Source organism: Phycodurus eques, chromosome 14 (genome assembly GCF_024500275.1).
Source record: "Phycodurus eques isolate BA_2022a chromosome 14, UOR_Pequ_1.1, whole genome shotgun sequence".
Classification (NCBI taxonomy): domain Eukaryota; kingdom Metazoa; phylum Chordata; class Actinopteri; order Syngnathiformes; family Syngnathidae; genus Phycodurus; species Phycodurus eques.
Window position 1 is genome coordinate 2,150,610 of NC_084538.1, and position 19,619 is coordinate 2,170,228.

Sequence of the window (19,619 nt, forward strand, 5' to 3'; positions counted from 1 at the left end):
GACAATGTCCATGTTAGACCAATGGTACTGTATATGTTCTGTCCTAAATCAACAACGTCCGCCACGGACCAAAGTTACAGAAAGAAGCAACAGCTGAAGTCCTGAATCTTAGATTAGGTCCCTTGGCAAGGGGAACAAGAACATTTTTCTTTGTGCTTATAAAAACACGAATGAATGCTTTAATGAATTTCATCCTGATTCTTAGAACTACAACCCCAATTCCAATGAAGTTGGGACGTTGTGTTAAACATAAATAAAAACAGAATACAATAATTTGCAAATCATGTTCAAACTATATTTAATTGAATACACTACAAAGAGGAGATATTTAACGTCTTTGTCGCGTATTCAATTCAATATAGGTCGAACATGATTTGCAAATCATTGTATTCTGTTTTTATTTATGTTTAACACAACGCCCCAACTTCATTGGAATTGGGGTTGTAATATTGTGCTCATTTGTACTTAGTTTTCACAGTGTTTGATGACTGCACACGTTGCCTGGTACCAAGTTGCAAATAAAGTGAATCACCCTTCTAAAAACATCTCGCCTGTTCATTGAGCTGAGTGTCAGCCACCACTAGACTTAAGAGCAACCATCACTGCCAGATTGATCCATGAAATGCAGGTGATTACCTTGTATTTCTGCAAGTAGTCCTGAATCACATGTGATCCCACGGCACTCTTGAGGTTTTCTTCATCCTCCTCGATGACATGCTCCATCAGCGATATCCAGTTAAACAGCTCTGAGATAGCGTGGCGGGAGGCCAGCTTCTCCATTTGGATCTGAGGACAAATGGAGATTGTTGGACCAGGATGGTAACAGTCAAAATATAGTGGTACCTTGACTTATGTTTAATTGGTTAACTCAGAACTTAATTTGCTCAGATTTCAAATCAATATTCCCCATTAAAATGTTAAATGCCATCAACGCGTTCCAGCAACCAAAGAACTACAACCGCGACAATTATTTTTGTGACGTGTTTTAAATAAAGAAAGATATTTGAAGCTTGCTCGTAAGTAAAATTTTGGCTCGCAAGACAAAGCAAAGAAATCAACCAAGCGACAGCTCGTAACTCACAAAACTTGGAAGTCAAGGTTACACTGTAGTCTGGAAGTGGGTGTAAATGTAGTGCAAAGATACCTGATGCAGCTTTTCCTGCACCACTGGAATGCGTGTGAACACTTCACTCCACCGATTGTCAATGCGAGCCAAATCTGAGCCCAGCGCCACCGTGTCCACCTTCTTCAGCCTCAGGAGCTGGTTGCCCTCAGAGACCACAGAGCACTTCAGGCCAGACTTGCTCTCTGCTTCCTTGGAAAACTCCTGAGATAGGTGCCAAATCAACCGATAAGCCATCAAAGACATGAGGATGATCTGGTGATCTGCGGCCTCACCAGAAAAGCAGAGAGGTGGTCTCTGACTGTTTCCAACTCCTGCGGCACCGAGACCGCTTGCGTGTGCCAGAATTCCAGACGCTCCAGAGCAGACTGAAGCCATTCACTAAGCTCGCCGCACTGTCTCTGATACCTGGAGGGGGGAATGAAAATGATACCGAACATTTAGAATCTGGAGGTCATGCTTTCTCAAAGTTTTTTCTAAGTTCCTGACCTTGTCCAATGTTTGAGGATGGCCTCCAGACGCTGCAGTTCCTTGTTAACCTTGCTGGTGTTGTCCAGCCAGTGTTCGCCCAGACCTGCCAGTTGATTCTCCAGGGCGGGACAGCAGACAGAAACCAGGAGACCTTTGCCTTCAGCCAGCACCTGGTGCAGCTTGTGTTGGTGCTCCGTCAGCTTCCCCTTCAGACCCTTGGGACAGGGTGGAAGAGAAACTAAAGTCACACTACTGCAGAGGTGGTAAAAGTACTCGTAATCTGTACTTCAGTAGAACTACAGACACTTGTGTAGAAAGTCATAATAATAAATTGCTGCAAAACTAAAGCTGCGTTGCTAAGAATTGGAGTAGACGGATTGTGTTTCTGTCACACTATCGCTGTTGTACCTGATACAGTGAAATCCGGTCCAACAGTTTCTCTTCCGTCTCCTCCACTAATCCCACCGCAGGAATACTTTCCTCAACAACCTCCAACTGGCCAACCAAGTTGTGATAATCCTGCAGCAAGCGGCGCCAAGTCTGACAAACAGAATAAAAAGTGTCAGATGCAGAAACGTTTTTTCAACAGGATTCTGTTGGGGAGGAGAGGCTTGTCTCACCTCCAGAATTCCCTCCAGCGCCACACCTTTACTGTGTGCCTGCTGGAGGATGCTCTGAGCCTGGTTTAGTGTCTCCTCCAGAACTCGTCTCTCTTTAGGAACCATCAGGCCGCAAATTTTGCCATAGTACATCTCAGTTAAAATCATATGCGACTCCAGACCCTGGAAGAACTCCTACAAGACATCAAGACAAACAAGGATTTTGAGCGGAACACCTCTCCAAACTCCTAATCCTGTTGATTAAACACAAGATACGGAATTAGTAATTTTTAGGCATTTTCTCAAAAATGAGCGGGAACAACCTGAAGAGGATCCTCACTGCTTCCCAGAAGTCATCCATTTGTGTACACATTTGGCAAAAACGCAGTAATTGCGATTTGATTATACCTGTAAACGTGTGTTTTGGCTGCGAACTATCTTTGTGTAGGAGTTTGTGTCCAATTTCTGGTCAGCACAAAAACAGTGAGTAGGTATGTGCTTCAGCGAATAGTGGAGGGTAGGTTTTCCGCAAAAATCTGAAATCAGCTATCTCAAATCAGAAGTCAAAAATTAGAAATAAGAAAACAAACCTAAATCAGTGTATAAGCAAATTTGCAAAGGCCGACCTGTAAATATGCCGGTGGTAAACCGTCTCGGCTGTACGATTCGTGTCACCGTTGTGAGTCTGACCTTATGTTTGTCCAGCTGATTCTGGACTTCCTCCGCCGAGCCAACGATGATTCGCTGATCGGCAGCCATCTTGCCCATGCCTGTGTCCACCAGGTCGGTGAGGTCCTGCAGGGCGCGCTCGTACTGCAGCTTCAGCGCCACGTTTTGCTTCAGCCCGCTGCGCCGAGACCCCACAGTCATTGCCAGCTCCTCGTAGCCATCCTGACAATAAACAACAGTGGTACCTTGACTTACGAGTGCTCCAATGTACAGGTTTTTTGAATTACGAGGTGTGGCTTGGACGATATTTTTGCTTTTGTGTTGTTAGCTTTGGCTTCGTAAGGCTATAAAGGGACACAGACTGGATTAGTTAACTATTTAATCTTGGCGGGGGTGTGCCATTTCTTCCATCTAACCTGAAGCTTCAGTATTTTGTCTGTTGAGATCTGATCCGCTTGCAGCGTGACTCCTCTGCTTTTCAATTCCGTGATCTTCTGTTCAAATTCCTTCAGGTTGTCTTCTGTGCTGGCAATGATCTGTATAAAAAATAAAATAAAAATAGTGATCAGTACAGGCTGAGGAAAGTGATTGAGTACACATGTGGACACTAGAGTTTCTACTACCTGGAGCTGCTCTGAGGCCGGTCTGTCCATGGCTTCAGCTAGTACTTGCAGGACCTGGCACTTGGTCTCCATTAAAGCACTCTGGAGATGCTGCAGTTCAGTCTGTGTTCCATATAAAGCCAATACATACAGCCTTTAGACAAGAGTTTACAAATTATAATAAGATATATGTGTGCATGTTGGGATAATAGTGCCTTTTAGAGAACACAGGGATACCGTACAAATAAAAAGCAAATTATAGACAAACAAAAACTGTTAAGAGCACAAGAACATCAATGTAAATAAGAGTTCAGGGGTAGCATGACATTCTGAACAGATATGTTAGATATGGCTTGGAAGAGGGAAATGGACAATGTCTGACAGGTATGGGTGCAGGATAGAGAGGTAGACCTGGATGTCATCAGCGTAGCAGTGGAAGTGGATGTTAGTGATGGGAATGAGATGTGTGATGAAAAGGTGGTGCCCCGAGACAGAGCCCCGGGGCACACCTGTGGTAATTGGAGACAGGTGGGAAGAGAATGATTTAAGTTGAATGAACTGATAAATGAATGGATAAGTACCCACCTGGTAGGCAGTGAGTTGGTGAGTCCTGGTTCTCATGTGGTCACAGCTTTGACTAAGAGCACTGCCCAGCGCTCCCAGTCTCTCTTTCAGGCAGTCCAGATTGTCCTCCAGCAAGGCCCGCTCCACTTGCCTCAAGCCGGAAGACGCAGCTAGCAAAGTCTGGCTGAGTGCTACCTCCCCTGCCATGCCATGAAGATCACACCCCAACCTCTGCAGACAAAGCCAGAAGTAGTAGTACGTCTGCTTATCCGTGGTCGGGCCATGGGGGCAGCAGCCTAAGCAACGAAGTCCAGACTTCCCTCTGCTCAGCCCCTTTGTCCAGCTCTTCCAGGGGATTTGAGGCGTTCCCAGGCAAGCCAGGAGACAAGGGCCTGGTTTATTAAGAAACCAAAAAGTGGGTGCCAAATTTCATGTCCACGCTTACTGATTGCACACACTGTTGGAGGGTGTGTTGCGCATATTTTACTAAGATTGCAATTGGCACGTGGTGGCAACTGCCCTTCTTAAATGAGTGTTTTGTGCTTTAGGTAGCTTTGATGATTTTTAAATGACCCAGACGCGAGACAATGCAGAGTTGAAAGGAAAGTATTGTCATACATGAGCTGGCATGACTCCTTCTTGTGACTGGCTCAAAGTCAGCACTTAGATCATTCAGAAGCTCCAAAATTACATTACTGAATAGATGATGTCTCAATAATTTTTGTTGCTGTCATTTCAAAACTGTTTAGCCTTTGCCACAATACGTGCTGGTGGAAAGTCTGCCCATAAAGGTAATGAACAGAATGAGTGACAAAGGGCAACCCTGAACTCTGAACCCCGAAATATCAATATTGTCAGGTCCATATGACATTTCAGTATTTTGCACACCTCCTGTTTTTCCAACTGAGCCTCGATGTTGTCGGCCAGCAACAACGAGTCGGACAAGACCACGTTCTCCACGGCGTCCAGCCAGGAGGCGGTGGACGACACGGCCGTGAAGAGCTGCTGCTCCATCACGGGCGCCTGCGTCTCGCCACCGTCGCCGGGCTGTAAAAGGACAATAGAAACAAACGCAGGTTACACTTAAGTCAATGTAGTGCTTTTACCAGAGATGGGAGTAAGTCACATACGGGTCTTAAATCTTAACCTTCAAGTTTCAAGCCAGTCACAAGTACCTGTGGCAAAAAGTTAAATCTGCACACAATTTTAGGCAAGTCATGTTATTACTTGTGTTAATCAAGTTATAAGTCAAGTCATTTACGAAGTCGGACTTGTCAAGTCGCGTGACTCCAGTCCCCCACCTCTGGTTTTTCTTAAACAGCATTGTAAATTGCGACCTGAGAGTTCTCCATTGTTCGCCTGAAATTGTCAAACAGACTCTTCAGGGATGATGCGTCGGCTTTAAGTTCTCCTTTTAAAAGTGGCGCCGCACACGAAGCGCTGGAATAAACCTGCAAAAAAAACACAAGATATGACTTCCTGGTGTTTAGAAACAACACAATTGTTTGCTTCCTGTGATACTTGACATTGTACCGTCTGCTTGCGGTCCTGTTCCAGGTTCTTCTGCATCAGCTGCATTTTGGTTTTAAGTTCCAGCCGCAGGCTCTCCCACCTTTGCCTCATCTGCTCGCGCGCGGCGTCGGCCTCCCTCTCGGCCAGCGCTGCTGTTGAAAATGGCTCCGAAGCACTGCCGCCCGGGGGACACGCAAACAAAACTCCATTCACAATTTGCGGCGGAGAGGACAAGGCAGCTGCAGAGGCTGGTCGGTGTTACATCTTTAATGTTCTGGGACTATTTGCTGAAACACTAATTGTGCCTATCCGCGTATTTTTGTGGCCTTTCAGTAACACCCTAAACCACTGACCCTGTTTTCTCAGCCATTCTGCCTTGGTCAAATGACATGTTTGTTTACGAGGGGTGCCATGGAGAAAGCTTTGCGTTCGCCACCCGGAAGTGCGTGTGACGTCACGGCGACACGTCCTACAGTATGGGTTCACTGTGCTTCCATTCCCCGTATCAGACAGTCAATTCTTTCTAAGAAGGGTATGATAGGATGTTCAGTACGTGTTGCTGCCCGGTGAGGCCTGCTGGATGAGGATCTCCTCTCCTCTGCTGGCGACCGACTGCAGCAGTTTCTTCTGCTCTGCGAGCTGCTCCTCCAGTTCCTCCCCCCAAAAAAGACAAAATGACATCAAGACACATTTCTTCTATGCGACCATCTAAGCGCATAGTGTGGTCACAAAATGTTATATACCCTTTGACTCTGAAGCGTGTCCTGGTGCTGTTGGGAGCGCGTGGTCCGAGCCTGGGCCACCCAGTCCTGCACGCTGGGGCTCTGAGAAAGACTGGAGTCTGACTCGCTGTCCTCCTGCTCCTGCAGGGATCCCTACACACAATGATGAAGAACAATGACACGCTCAAGGTATGTGCAAATGTCTCATATCTAGTAGCGCCCACGAATCGCTACACCTTCATCGAACACAAGATCTGAACTTGTTGAGATGACTTGTTAGTTTTATGGCGAGTCACCAACTTTTGCTATTGCAAAAACAATTGAACCGTAGCCATGTGTCTAATATAATGTGGTTCAGATTTGATGGCAATCAGACAAACCCACCTGCATGTTGGCATGCTTATCCTGCAGCATCTTCTGCAGCTCCAGCAGGCCTCCCTTCAGCGTCCGCAGCCTCCTGGCCAGTCGCTCGGCCTCAGCCCGTGTGTCGCTGCGGCCCTCCAGCAGCAGGCTATCGCTGTGCACGGACAGCTCGGAGAGGGCCTGCACCTTCTCCTCGATGTCTAGCAGCATGTTCTGCAGCAGCAGGAAGAGAGAGGCCAACTCAAACATGATGCGGCCGAGGGTCCATTTGGGAGGACGAGGGCCTCTAGACCTGCCGCTTCCCCTGGCCGGGAGACGGCGAGGGCTTTCCCGCTGCCCTCTGACCTGGGCTCCTCTGCCACATTAGGGCTAATCCCTCACGTCGCATTGATCAAAGTGGAAATCCAGGGACCGAATGCGACAGAAGAAAAAAGAGCCTTTGCCTTCTCGTTTGTTAGTCCTCAAGGATATACCGAAGGCTTTGTCACCAATCCCGGCAGCGGGATCTATTCGTGGTCATCCGACGACTCGCGAGACTCGCTGACATAATCTTCTTAAGAGCAGCGTTCGTGCCGCTAAGAAGCAAGCCGAGTCGATGTCCAGCGGGAGGCCAGGACGCTTTTTTATTTCTAGACTGATTCAAACCATTCTAATTTCAAAATCAGAATCAGAATCATCTTTATTTGCCAAGTATGTCAAAAACACACAAAGAAATTGGTCTCCAAAATATGCAAAACCCACCTGGCATCCCGCGAGCTGCACTTCCACGTCCGTCTCCTGCGCTTCAAGGATGGCGGCAGCGGAACGGCGCGCCCGGGCTAACCATCGGTCCAATTCCTCCGCCTGGATCTGAAACCGCCGTATAGCCTCATCCTGGCGTTGGCCCTCAAGTCGGTCGATGACGCGTTCCTGAAGCAGAATTGCATGTACTCATAGTCATCGTGTACCTTCCCAACCTTTACTGAGGCACACATTTTACAGATGGGGACTGAGCCACGAGTAATTGACGCCTACCCCGTAAAAATGTTTATGACTGCCTATATTAAGACTTTAAACCATAAATATACCACAAGCTGTGATCATAACACTCAAATATCATTTCCAATTCATTTTATAACATTACCCTTAAAAATGAATAGGTAGCTTACAGATTATTTGATTTTGAAAAAAGGGACCGGAAGTGCACGCGTACATGCACATGCGGCAAAGAATCTCCATAACTCCCACTAACAACCTAGACTAAATTTAGCTACACCCTGACATACAAAGAACTAAGTCTCTCAGTCGAGATGTATCCCTCCACAATACTTCCTTGATACCAATTACCACTTGCCTAGAAGCCAGGGCTTTGTTGCGATCAGAGGGTGCTACAGAAAGAGCACCAAAAAAATTGTTTTCAACAAATAGCTGAGGATTGGTTCCACAGAAGAAACACAAATAGTTGAGTTTGTGAATAGGCGGGGGATAACTGCGTATTCGGAAATAACGATGATCTTGTCTCAATTCGCTCACAAATTGACTTGGTGTGAAACGTGAGCCTGTTGTATGAATGGCAACTGCTGGATACAGATGATCTCTTACAGCGATTGGGAATCATGGCAGCTCTTTTACAACACGGTACCTCCAACAGCTGCCGCTTCCCCGAGGCCTTCATGTGGATGGTGGCCATCCTCTCGGCCAGGACGGCCAGGGAAGACCGCACGGCCAGCTGGTCGGCCGTGTCCGAGTCCACGGCAGAAGTGGCGGCCGCGCTCAGGTCTTCGGTGAAGCTCGTCTGGAGTCTGTCGATGTCCTCCTGCGCGCTCTGAATCTCTTCGATCAGACCCTGAAGAGGCAACAATGCGCAATTAAACAGAATAGAACGGAAAATGGGATTCTCACAGTGGAATTCCGTCCAGATAAACGTAGTAAAAATAGTGACTCAAAATTGAAGAAATTATGAAGTACATTACAGCACAGAATCAGAAGGTATTCTCAAGTAGGTTTAAATTACCGGTAGTTAGTATCTCCCCAAATACTAGCCAGGGGCGTTTACTGACTCAGCTGAAGAAAATCCCGCATATTTATTACACAGCAGGCCTCGATTTTTGACAAATGCCTGTCTATAATATTTAATTTAGCATCATTATTTTTTTAAATTCTAAATAAATGAATCTTTTTCTTTAGTTGAGTAAATAAATAATGTTTTACTGCTTCCCAACAAATAAATATTCTCCTCATTTAAAACATTTGACATCACAATATAATATGTATAGTAGCAGTCATACTAAACGAAGCAAAGGGGTTTAATATTTGATTTAATATATTAAAAATTGCATTTGTTATAATAAAGGCCTCCTCTCTAACAAATGCCAAATACTTTCTGCCGATGAGTAAATAAAAAGCATTTAGTCATTCATTTTCACAAATAATCAGAATTTAAAACACTTGACCTTACAATATATGTAGTAGTCATAGTAACTGTAGTAAAGGTGTTTAATATTTTATACACTCTATTATAAATACCATTTCTTATAAATCAAAAAGGGCCTCTAAGTACTGTGTACTGCAGTTGAGTTAGTAAACAAAATTAACAAAACAATTACTTCAATACAGATTTTACTTTCACCACAAATAATCCTAATTATAAACTGTACATACTATAATAATGGCCTCCTCGCTAATAAACACCAGGTATTTTCTACAGTGAAGTCAAAAATAAATGAAAAAATACAATATGTACAGAACAGTACAGTTATTGAAGGTATTTAAGTATAGTAGGATTTGTGCACTGGCATCTATTATAGTGAAGATCGCTATTGTAGATCTATCTATGGATCGATGTTCTTTTATTATCGTATTAGAGGAACAGCAGCATATCTTGACTAATGATAGCTGTCTTGACTAATCGAAGAATACTAACAAGTTCTATCCGCATAGCCTTCCAGGTGTGTAGATGAGGATTGTGAAGAACTGACCTGGTGCGTTGTCATGTTACCATCGGGACTTGTGTCCGCCTCCACGGGCTCGCTCAGCTTGGCCTCCAGCGCTTCCATTTTGGACGAGATGGACTGCAGTGAGGCCTGGTAGTGTTGCTGCTTCTCCAGAGCTTCGTACAGAGTTCTCTGCTTCTCGCTGATCTGTCCACGGGAGGACCCCCGCACAAGCACAGTGGGTGTGAAAGCGGCGATAAAACATAAGACACACACTAAGCGCACCTACCACGTTCTTTAACGACTCCCACGAGCGCTGAAGGTCGTCCAGGTTGGCCACAGACTCAAAAGTCGGGTCGTACAGTTCTTGGACCGGAACTCTTTTCAGTGCTCCCCTTCCGGCCTGAGAAAATACATTTGCATTATTATGATTTGATTTCTTTCTGTTGGAGAAACATGGCCACCACATTAGGTACACCTTCACAATTTTCTTTTTTTTTTTTTTTTTTTCTTTAAATCTTCGAGGGTGCTACCGTGTCAACATGGCTGCTCGGAACCAAAATGGCAGACTTCCCATGTCTTTTCAGTGACGGCTTTTTGAGACTTATTGGTGGGTCTATTCATGATGATTCATGCCTGCCGAATTTCAAGGTGCTGATTACAAATAGCTTCAGGGGCGGAATTTTTGAAAGCATTTCAGAGGGTGCAACAGAGCCAAAATGGCCGCTTCGAAGCAAAATGGCAGACTATATTAAACGTGACACATTTGCAGAGAGAAATACCTTAATGTTAGCGACGTCGCCGTGGGCGAGCGGCGAAGGTGAGCGACACCCGGCAGGGGAGGACACCGAGCTGATGGCGCCCTCCTCGCCGGACTCCTCGGTGACGGGAGACAGGAGGGCGTGGCAGCGGCCTGCCGACATCTGACGAAACAGAAGGCCGTCAAGAGTGCATTAAAGGCCTTGTAACGATTTCCACTTTTTCCATTTCCGTACATTTACTTTTGAAAATAAATAAATAAAAATCCCTTTGTGTTGTTATTTGCGGAAAATAAATGCTAAAAAGCATGCTAAATATGTATTCATTATTAAAAGTGCATGATACAAATCAAGGAATTAAGTAGCCCTGGCCACTCCATGAAGAAATCCTGTCACTCACTCACTCACTCACAGGCAGATCGATCGATAGCTGGCTAGATAGATAGTACTGAGAGATGTTTCTTAACTCTTGTCCATTTAATGTAAATACCCAAAATATCAGGAACAAGTATCAGTATTGTTAATGGCTTATTCATAATTTACCATCAGGGCCGTCTTCTCCTCCTCCATCTCGGGCATCCCCCCGTCCGCGTCGCTGACAGTCAGCAGCAGCGTGGCGTGCTTGGCCTTCACCGCCAACATTTTGCACTTGGAGTTGAGCGAGGCGATCTGCTCCTGGTAGCCTTTGATCTTTTGGGCTAGCTCCTAGGAAGAGGAGAAAAGAAGAACAAGCTGCCGGTGACGTTTCAGCCGGCTCGAACTGGCGCTGGCGCTTTACTTCGTGGTGCAGGATCTGCGCCTGCAGCTCCTGGATGTTGCTGGTGGTGATGGGGCGGTCCTGGATGACGCGGTGCGCTTCCTCGATCAAGCCCTGCAGCTCCCTCACTTCCTGTTCGTATTGCTCGTACTGCACCACGGCCTCCTGGAGAGTTTTCAATCTCAAATGAGTATTCGGGGTCTTTCCTGCGTATATAATTTGGAGGTGGTTGCCTTCGACTCTTAAACGTCTGAAATCATGAAACGTGTTATCATCTAACCAGCACTGCATTAGCTGGCTGTTATTTTGAACTGCATGTGCGGTATTTCTATAGTTTTATATACCTATTGCTGTTTCTGTCAGATTTTTTGCATTGACTTTGTTGGTTGTTTCTGCATGATGAACATGAGCGCATATGTGTGAATATTGCAGTTGTGTCGACTTATCTATCTATCCGTCTATCTAATGCACCTGTAGGATGTTGCACTGCTGGATGGCCACGTGCTGCAAGTGGCTGGCGTCTTGCTGCAGACGCAGCGCCGTGCGGCAAATGGCCAGGTTGGGCATCACCTCTTCGGGCACCCGCAGAGAGCTCTGGCAGAGCTGCACCGCCTGCACCTGCTGCTTCAAACCCTCCATGTCCACCATCAAACGCTGACAAAAAAAAAAAAAAAAAAAAAAATCAAGGGAAGGGGTGCTCGTCAGTGCATCCAGATGATCAAATATCTTCAAAATTATACGCATAAGACCCCATAAGGACAGTGTGAAATTTTCAGTTTTTATTTCGAATGAAAAAAAAACCAAACCGAGATGTATCGCAATTGAGAGCGCTTCATGTTTCGCGTCTTTCCACAGCTGTTCTGGCGGTTACCTGTCTCTGAATGAGCTGTTCTTTGAGGCTCTGGCGTGCCAGCTCCGAAGACGTTAGCGTGGATTGGACCTGCTCCAGAGCGACGTGCAACGCCTTCACCTCGCATTCCAGCGCTTCCATACTCTGAGGACACATTCACTTCCATTAATTAGTACAAGGGTTGGGCTTCAAAAAATGACAAAAGGGAAAAAAAGTACAAGGGCTGGGCCATTAATCGATTTGACCCATTAATTCAATTTTATCGATCATTTTGAATTTATTGCCTGAGATTTACTTTTGCGAATTTTATACTGTATATATGTTTATTTAGGACTGTGTTTGCATACAACGTCTCACAAAAGTGAGTACACCCCTCATGATCTATAAAGAAGCAACTATTTATTTGTATTTCTGTGGAAGTTAATGCAAGTTACTGTTGGGATCTGGAGAAATAAAGCCAATCACAGAAGGGGAAAAAAACTAAACAAAAAGCAAAAGTTGATTTGAATAATGTCATTGTCATTTGCTTTTTCTATGAGCGAAGGGGGAAACTGAATTCAAATCGTCATGAGAAATAAACGGATTTTATTTGAAACCCATATTGCCAGCCCTAATTATTGAGAATGTGTCAAGAGCAGGGACCTTCTCTGCATCCTCCAAGCTCTGCAGCCGCGTCTTGATGCTCTGCTGGAGCTCCTCGGTGTGCCGGCTGAGCTCGCACACCTGCTGGCTCAAGGACTCCACCTGCAGGACCTCGGACAGGAGCTCCACTTTCTCCGCCATGGACTCCAGGTCTCCGTGGAGCTCGCGAGACTCTCGCAGAACAGACTGGGGAGGAGAACAAAACAGTGTTGGTGGAGAATCCTGCCTGCATCGGGTCGGGCCGAACGAGATTCTGGGCTCGGGTTCGCTGTACAAAATTTAGAGCACTCCTGCTAACGTAATGGTCAGCGAGCCGGAACAAAGAACCCCGTGGGCAATACTTGGTCCGTCTCCCACCCACCTGATACATGCGTATCTGCTCCAGTAGGTGAACTGAGGAGTTCCAGATGACGATCGCCCGCACCAGGCTCTTGGCCTTCTCCGACCACCTCACGATGAAGTCCAGCATCTCGTGGTACTCGTCTAAATAGCAAACGGCCTGAAAAGTACAGAAAGCGCTGAGGAATTAATGGACAACGACCATGTTCCGGTTCAATTTTGACTTTCGCCAAGAATATCCTCGAAATAATTGTCTACATCAGATTATGCACTACAGATCTTTTCAAAATGTATTAATAGCCCATTTGACATTATTAGATGCATGATTAATTCTGAATCAATGTTTCAGAGGAAAGGGAATGTGTAGTTTTTATGTCTTACACCACTTGTTTTTGGATAAAAACTGATTCCCTCATGACCCTTCAAAGACCAACAGGTGCATGTTTCTGCGGGAACCTGTGCAAATTTGGTGGTTCAAAATGGATCAGATATAACTTGAACAGTCTGTAAGGGCTCAAAACCTTTTTGAGCCAGTTGTTGCGGCAGTCAGCCAGTCGGGTGGTGTGATGGTGCATCTCTGACATCTTCCCGATGGCGTCGCTCAACTGCTTGACCAGCAGAGGGTTACGGCGGCCGAACTCCTGCACGGCTACATCCAGCTCGGAGAGAGTACGACCACAGCAGTCCAGGTCCTCTGCCAGACTCTGGATATATAAAAACAACAGAATGATCTCTGAGACAAATCTCACAGTCATCTGCCTGTCAAACTTGGTGAAATCTGGTCATCTACCTTGACTTCCTCTTTGGCTTGGTCAATCTCTGGAGATTTTTCCTTGAATTTGGCAGAGATGGCTTTGAGCTTCTCAGAGACCTCGTGGATTCTGGAACTGAACTCCTCTTTGATTTCTCTGGTTTTCTGGATGTCTCTCTCTTTGGAAAGAACCTACAACGCACCAAGGCACCAGATGACAAACCGGGACACAGAGTGCGGCATCGACCTTTACAAATATAGCAGCGCACCTGATCCTCAATGGCCCCCAAAGCCAGCGAGACCTCGGCCAGCTGCATGGAGATTTCAGAGGGCAGGATGGTGTAGAGATCCAGATACTTGTTCTGTTGCTGCTCAGCTAATTTGTCCACGTTCTGCTGGTAGGTGATCACGTCTCCGTGGACCACCTGCACACGTCCAGTGGAAACGGATTTTGTAAAATGTAAAAGAAACCCATATTTCAATAAAAGATATCATATTCACTAGAGATGCAGATTTTACACATTACACATGGCGAGAACCGAGGGAATATTTCTTCAAAAATGTTATTCGTAAACCGAATTGTTCGTGAACAGGTTGTAACGATAAAAAATTAAAAAAATTAAAAATAAATCACTGAATTAGTAGAGTAGAGCTTCATAGGTAAAAAGTACATTTAAAAAATATATTCTAAAATAAATGTCAGAAAAATGATTCAAATTTGAACTTGGAGCTTTCGTGAGTCCATTTTCGTTCGTACCTCCAGTTCCTGAAGCAGAGAGTCGATGTCAGGCGTGGGGTTGAAAAGCAGCTCCCTGGTCTCCTGGATCCAGGCTTTGACCACGCCGAGTTCCCGCTCCACTTCTTCTCTGTCCCTCAGTTCCTGAGCTGCCTGAGCTCGCTTGGTTCTGGACCGCGTCAGGAGGCTACACACAAATACACGAAATGAAGCTGCACCCAAAGAGACAGAGCTCAGCTGACTTTTGGGATGAGAAGTATACCCTCGACGGGTTGCCAGTCAACCGCAGGGCACAGAGAGACCAACAACCATTCACACTCACATTCATACATACATGTGGCACACGAACTCAAAAATACAGGATGTTTTCTCCACGTGTGATGTTCGTACCTGTCCATCTGGTCCTGCACAGCCCTGATCTCTTTGAGGCCGGGCCGCTCGTCCTGCTCGCTGGTGGGCGAGGGCACCTCCACGTCGTGCAGCAGGCTGAGGGCGTACTGGCGCAGCAGGGTCAGCGACGACAGCTCTCTCTCCAAGTCTTGGCTCAGCACGTCGTGTTGCTCCAACTGAGCTTGCAGGGCGGCCTTGGAGGCCTTCTCCACCGCGCTTTCCGGCACCCGACCCCGGAGCTCGTCGACGACCTCTCGCACCTTCACCGTCTTTTACCACGAGACAATTATGTTAGCCAGATGTGAGAAGATGGGAACCTAAGACAGCCGCACACCAGGCAACGCGGCTCAATTAGACAGAACTAGACAATAGTGACAAATACTGCAAATACTATGTTACTGTACTTCTACTTCTGACGTCTATATTGTACAACTGCGTATGACAGCCACTCCATTTATCCTATCCCACAGGTTCTGCTGTATTAATTTGGATGTTTTTTTTGTGTGTGTTTTTTTTAAGGAAACCGAAAGGGTCTATCTGGTGGCACATTCCCAAACAATGAGTTTTTGTCATCGTTTTCAGTTCAAGTCAGCGGCAGTCACTCTCGTTCTGTTTTGCGGGGAAGTACCCTGACGCCCATTGTTTACAAACCTGATTTAAATGTCTGTAGTTCCGTTGCATTTAGACTCGTCTATCCCGGACTTGTGTACCTACCCTCTCTCTGAAAGTCCTCCACTCCTGCGCCGTGTCCTCCAGAACTCGCTCCTGGCCGCGGGCCACACTGCGCAGTCTGGTCCAACGCTGCCACACGGTGGTCATGGAGCGACTGATGGCGGCCTTGCTGGCCTCGCTGCCCACCTGCTCCAGCTGAGCCGCTTGCTCCTCCAGACCGCTCAGCTTCTCTTGGAAGCCGTTGACAAGTGAGACCAGCGTCTAAAAAAAAAAAAAAAAAAAAAAAAAAAAACACATAAGAAGGGAGCTGCAGAGATTTCTGGAAAGTACAGAATGTATACTATCCATCCATTCACTTTCTGTAGCACTTGTCCTCATTAAGGTCACAAGTACGAGAGCCTACCCCAGCCGACTATGGGCAAGAGGTGAGGTACGCCCTGGTCGCGGCCAATCGCAGGGCACATGTAGACAAACAACCATCCGCACTCACATTCACATTTATTCAAGAATGATCTATGAGGCTGCCATGTAAACCTTATCATAAGCTTATTTTCAGAATGGTAAATAACTTTGTTCTGTTGTGGCCTTTCCTACCCGGTGACTGTGCAACTTGTCCTCGGCCTCTTGGCTCGTTCCTGCCTTTGCGGTAGAAAATTGGGTGAGCTTCTTTTCAGCTTCGTTCATGATCTCGATGACGGTCTGCCGTGCCTCCTGGTACGACTTCCACTGAGCCACGCAGCTGTGAAGAAACATTCATCGTTTTTTGTCTGAACCTTTTGGGTCCAGGGGCCCCTGACACGGAAGAATGTTTCAGAATTGTAACGTCGTTAAACCTAATTACCATTACTCTATTACTAAATTCCATATGAATTAAAAAAGTTAGCTCTTTGTAAGAAAAAAAAGTCTGTCCATATTTGAAGAATAGGACTGTATTCCTGTAATTATTTGCCTTCTTTAAACCTATTGTATTCATGCAGGGGTGCCCGATTTATCTTATCAGAGCTTCAGTTGACCCAAAGATAAGGTAGGGAGGACTAATTGGTTTCTTCCAGTCCAATATGTGGCTATGCACGTTTTGAAACGATACCAACCTAATAATTTATTGCAAATTCCCCAAGTTTTGGCTTACGGACCCCAGTTAGTTTAACCAGACAAATGAACATGTTCTATCGACTATCTTGCTTGCACTACCTGTGAAGAACCTCCTGGTGACATTGGAGCTGATCCAGGACTTCCAGGCCTCTCTGCTTGGCCGACTCCACGCTTACCCGCAGCTGCCCTTTGGCTACGGGGTTGACCAGTTCCTCCAGCTGGGGCACCAGGCTCTCCAGCTCGTCCAGGTGGATGAGGAACTCCTGCTCGGTGGCCACGATGCCGTCCTGCTGTCTCAGACACTCCTCGTAGTTCTCCACGTCCACGCCCAAGCCGGCCTGCTGCAGGAAGGACACGGCGTCCTCCAGCCATTCGCAGGCCGCCTGCATCCTGAAGTGATATTTCTGGCACAGCAGCAGGGCCTGCTCCAAGGTCACCTTCACAACAAGGGCAATACGAAATGCCTCCTTAGAACCCACTATTGTTTTGCGTATCATAAAACCTAACCCTACCCCTAAACCTAAAACCTTAAAACTAAACCCTAATCCTACACCTAACCCTTAACCTTGATCCTAACCCTATCCCTAAATATTAAACCTTAACCCTCAAACCTCAAACCTAAAAACCAACCCTAATCCTAATCCTCCCCCTTCCCCAAACGCTAAATCCTGACCCTTAACCCCAATCTTAAACGCTAAAACCAAACCCTAAACCGTTAAGAAGAACCCTTTCCGTCATTGCCAATTGGAAAAACTGATCATCTAAATTCAAACAGATTTGAGGTTACAGTGTTTCTCATTTTTAGGATGCAAGTGAGTTGTACCTGTTTGGAACTCAGTTGTTTCTGAACATCTGCTTGCAGCTTTGCCATCTCTCCAAGACTGGCGTCCACATGGGTTGGCGCCAGCTCGTTTGCGCTAGCGTACTTGTGCTTCTCCCTGCTACTCAGAGCCGCCACGATCCTCAGTCTAGACTGAACTTCTTCCTGCATGATTTGCTGCTTCCTGATCTCTTCCTGCACCTTCTCCACCCGCATGTCCACGGTCACGGCGGAACCCAGTTCATCGCGGACCTGCTGCAGCCAAGTCAACGTCCTTTGCATCTCAGTTTCAAAGTCTTTACTCTGAACAAAGCGATTCTCGCACTCCTCGATCAGGTCGCCTACGGCGGCCTGCAAGGATCGCAGCTCCTCCTGCCACAGGACCACTTGCTCCTTGGAGGCGTTGTGGGCCATTTGGTCCAAACGTGGTGCACGAGTTCCCATCTGCTCCACGAGCCTGGATAAGTGTGAGTTGGCACTCTGAAGACTCCCGGCGAGAGCGTGGTAGTTCTTCAGTCTCTCCTCCGCAGACTGAGTCTCAGCGTTGACCTTCACCAGCTGCTCCTTGGTGGCCTTTAACTCGGAGTCAACTTGCATGGCCATTGCCTTTTGGTCCTCAAATGACTCCAAGGTTTCATCCAGATGCTCCACTTTCTGCTCCACCAGCCTCTTCAGGCCATTGTAAAGGCTGGTGAGCTGGGTCATTTCCTCGGGGCACCACGGTTGTCCAGTGCTCCGGAAGCCTTCCTTCTTCTGGTTGAGTTCGCTGACAGCGAGACCCAGGTTGCTGAGATCGGCTTGGATGGCTTTGTAATCGCCCTGCAGACTGACCACCTCCTCTGTTTGCAAGCCTACAGGCTGCGTGCCCAGATGGTTGAACTGCTCCTCGATCTCCTCCAGCGCTTTCTGCGTGACGTCTATGAAAGAGGTGTACTCGTTCCTGGTGAAAATAGCCTGCTGGATTTTCTCCTGTTTCTCCTTGGCTAACGCTAATATGTTGTTGTATTGCTGCGGGAGGATATTGAGTTTTTCATCTAAGTAGCAGTGGTCCACTTCATTGAGGGTGGGCAAAATCTCCTGGCCTGCTCGTTGCACAATTAGGAGAAGGTTCTCGTACTCCACTGCCTGCTCAACTATCTGCTGGTATTTGAATAGCTGCGCCTCTAATTCAGCATCGCCGACCATTAGATTGATTTCAGGAAACGTGATGATGTCAGCTTGTTTTATCCACTGACATATTTTCTCCAGGTCATTCTTGAAGTACTTCCTGGAGACAAAGACTTTCTCCAATTCCTGAAGTTTCTGCCCACACCTGTGTAGAGTTTTATCGAAGGTGTTTTGCAACTCCTGCAGCTTTGTGAGAATCTCATTCCTCTCCTCCTCGTTGGCATCCCGCATCAGGTCCCTCCCCTGAGACCACAAGGACGCCAGCTCGCTCTGGTAAGCTTTCAAACTGCTCTGGATGTTCCGACAGGTTCGGACCTGCTTGGCGAGGTCCTCGGGCAACAAGGCGATGTAGTCTTCGGCCTGTGCCTTCTTCTCATTCTGCTGGACCCAGGAGATAGACTGGTTGACGGCCATGAGAAAGTGAGTCCTCTCGGTGAAAGCTTTGCTAAGGTGTTTCCGGCGCTGCGCCACTTTGACGCTCAAAGACTCCACCTCGGACTGGGTGTCGGAAATCAGCCGCTGCAGACGCTGACGTTCACTGAGACCCAGGCGGGCCAGAACTCGGTCCGAGTCGGCCATGGCTTGGGCCAGCAGGAGCTGCTTGGCCTCCAACTCACTGCAAATGCTCAGGTGGTCGAACAGGAAACTCTGAGCCAACTCCGGAGGGGGACTCATTTTCATAGCCTCGGACAAGGCGGGCTGCTGCTCCTCGGCCCAATCCCGAGCCTCTCTCAGACGAGCTTCCACCTGGCCCATCTCCTCCAGGGTCGACACAGAGTCCTGAATTTTCCTCTCGATGAGATTTTGCATCTGAGACCATCGCTGCTCAAAGTGGCTGATCTGCTCTTTGACCAGTTCCTTGTCATCCAGGTTCAAGTGCTGGATGACTTTTTGCTTCTGGTCCTTTAGTTCCTCAAGCGTACCCTTTTGTCCTTCCAGGTCTACTGCCAATTTGCGCAATGCCTCTAAATGCTGAGAAGAACTTTCAGCATCAGTTCTGCAGCAAAAATGTAAGAATAAGAAAAGAAACAAAAGGTATGATGCACGAGAGACACGTGAAAGGGTTTTTCCTGCATATAAAAATTGAAGGCAGCCACCTCAGCCTACT

At 46.9% G+C, this 19,619-nt stretch overlaps 1 protein-coding gene across 10 annotated transcripts in view; it reads right to left on the reverse strand.

Annotated features, from left to right (window-relative positions):
- Positions 1 to 19,619, reverse strand: part of syne1b (spectrin repeat containing, nuclear envelope 1b) — a 103,718-nt gene that overhangs the window by 29,025 nt on the left and 55,074 nt on the right. For all 10 annotated transcript variants that reach the window (XM_061695647.1, XM_061695638.1, XM_061695639.1 and 7 more), the window contains 36 exons: positions 17,348 to 19,508; positions 16,624 to 16,961; positions 16,027 to 16,171; positions 15,475 to 15,693; positions 14,761 to 15,029; positions 14,392 to 14,557; positions 13,904 to 14,059; positions 13,674 to 13,826; positions 13,405 to 13,587; positions 12,906 to 13,043; positions 12,545 to 12,730; positions 11,924 to 12,046; positions 11,524 to 11,706; positions 11,074 to 11,217; positions 10,839 to 11,000; positions 10,320 to 10,460; positions 9,827 to 9,940; positions 9,583 to 9,744; positions 8,247 to 8,450; positions 7,367 to 7,534; positions 6,647 to 6,838; positions 6,284 to 6,415; positions 6,094 to 6,194; positions 5,562 to 5,715; positions 5,366 to 5,479; positions 4,917 to 5,075; positions 4,050 to 4,259; positions 3,486 to 3,587; positions 3,279 to 3,398; positions 2,884 to 3,084; positions 2,215 to 2,388; positions 2,003 to 2,134; positions 1,613 to 1,809; positions 1,399 to 1,531; positions 1,145 to 1,327; positions 637 to 786 (listed from right to left, as the gene is read on the reverse strand). In XM_061695647.1, coding sequence (XP_061551631.1) covers positions 637 to 786; positions 1,145 to 1,327; positions 1,399 to 1,531; positions 1,613 to 1,809; positions 2,003 to 2,134; positions 2,215 to 2,388; positions 2,884 to 3,084; positions 3,279 to 3,398; positions 3,486 to 3,587; positions 4,050 to 4,259; positions 4,917 to 5,075; positions 5,366 to 5,479; positions 5,562 to 5,715; positions 6,094 to 6,194; positions 6,284 to 6,415; positions 6,647 to 6,838; positions 7,367 to 7,534; positions 8,247 to 8,450; positions 9,583 to 9,744; positions 9,827 to 9,940; positions 10,320 to 10,460; positions 10,839 to 11,000; positions 11,074 to 11,217; positions 11,524 to 11,706; positions 11,924 to 12,046; positions 12,545 to 12,730; positions 12,906 to 13,043; positions 13,405 to 13,587; positions 13,674 to 13,826; positions 13,904 to 14,059; positions 14,392 to 14,557; positions 14,761 to 15,029; positions 15,475 to 15,693; positions 16,027 to 16,171; positions 16,624 to 16,961; positions 17,348 to 19,508 — 7,969 coding nt within the window. The remainder of the gene's footprint in view (positions 1 to 636; positions 787 to 1,144; positions 1,328 to 1,398; positions 1,532 to 1,612; positions 1,810 to 2,002; positions 2,135 to 2,214; positions 2,389 to 2,883; positions 3,085 to 3,278; positions 3,399 to 3,485; positions 3,588 to 4,049; positions 4,260 to 4,916; positions 5,076 to 5,365; positions 5,480 to 5,561; positions 5,716 to 6,093; positions 6,195 to 6,283; positions 6,416 to 6,646; positions 6,839 to 7,366; positions 7,535 to 8,246; positions 8,451 to 9,582; positions 9,745 to 9,826; positions 9,941 to 10,319; positions 10,461 to 10,838; positions 11,001 to 11,073; positions 11,218 to 11,523; positions 11,707 to 11,923; positions 12,047 to 12,544; positions 12,731 to 12,905; positions 13,044 to 13,404; positions 13,588 to 13,673; positions 13,827 to 13,903; positions 14,060 to 14,391; positions 14,558 to 14,760; positions 15,030 to 15,474; positions 15,694 to 16,026; positions 16,172 to 16,623; positions 16,962 to 17,347; positions 19,509 to 19,619) is intronic.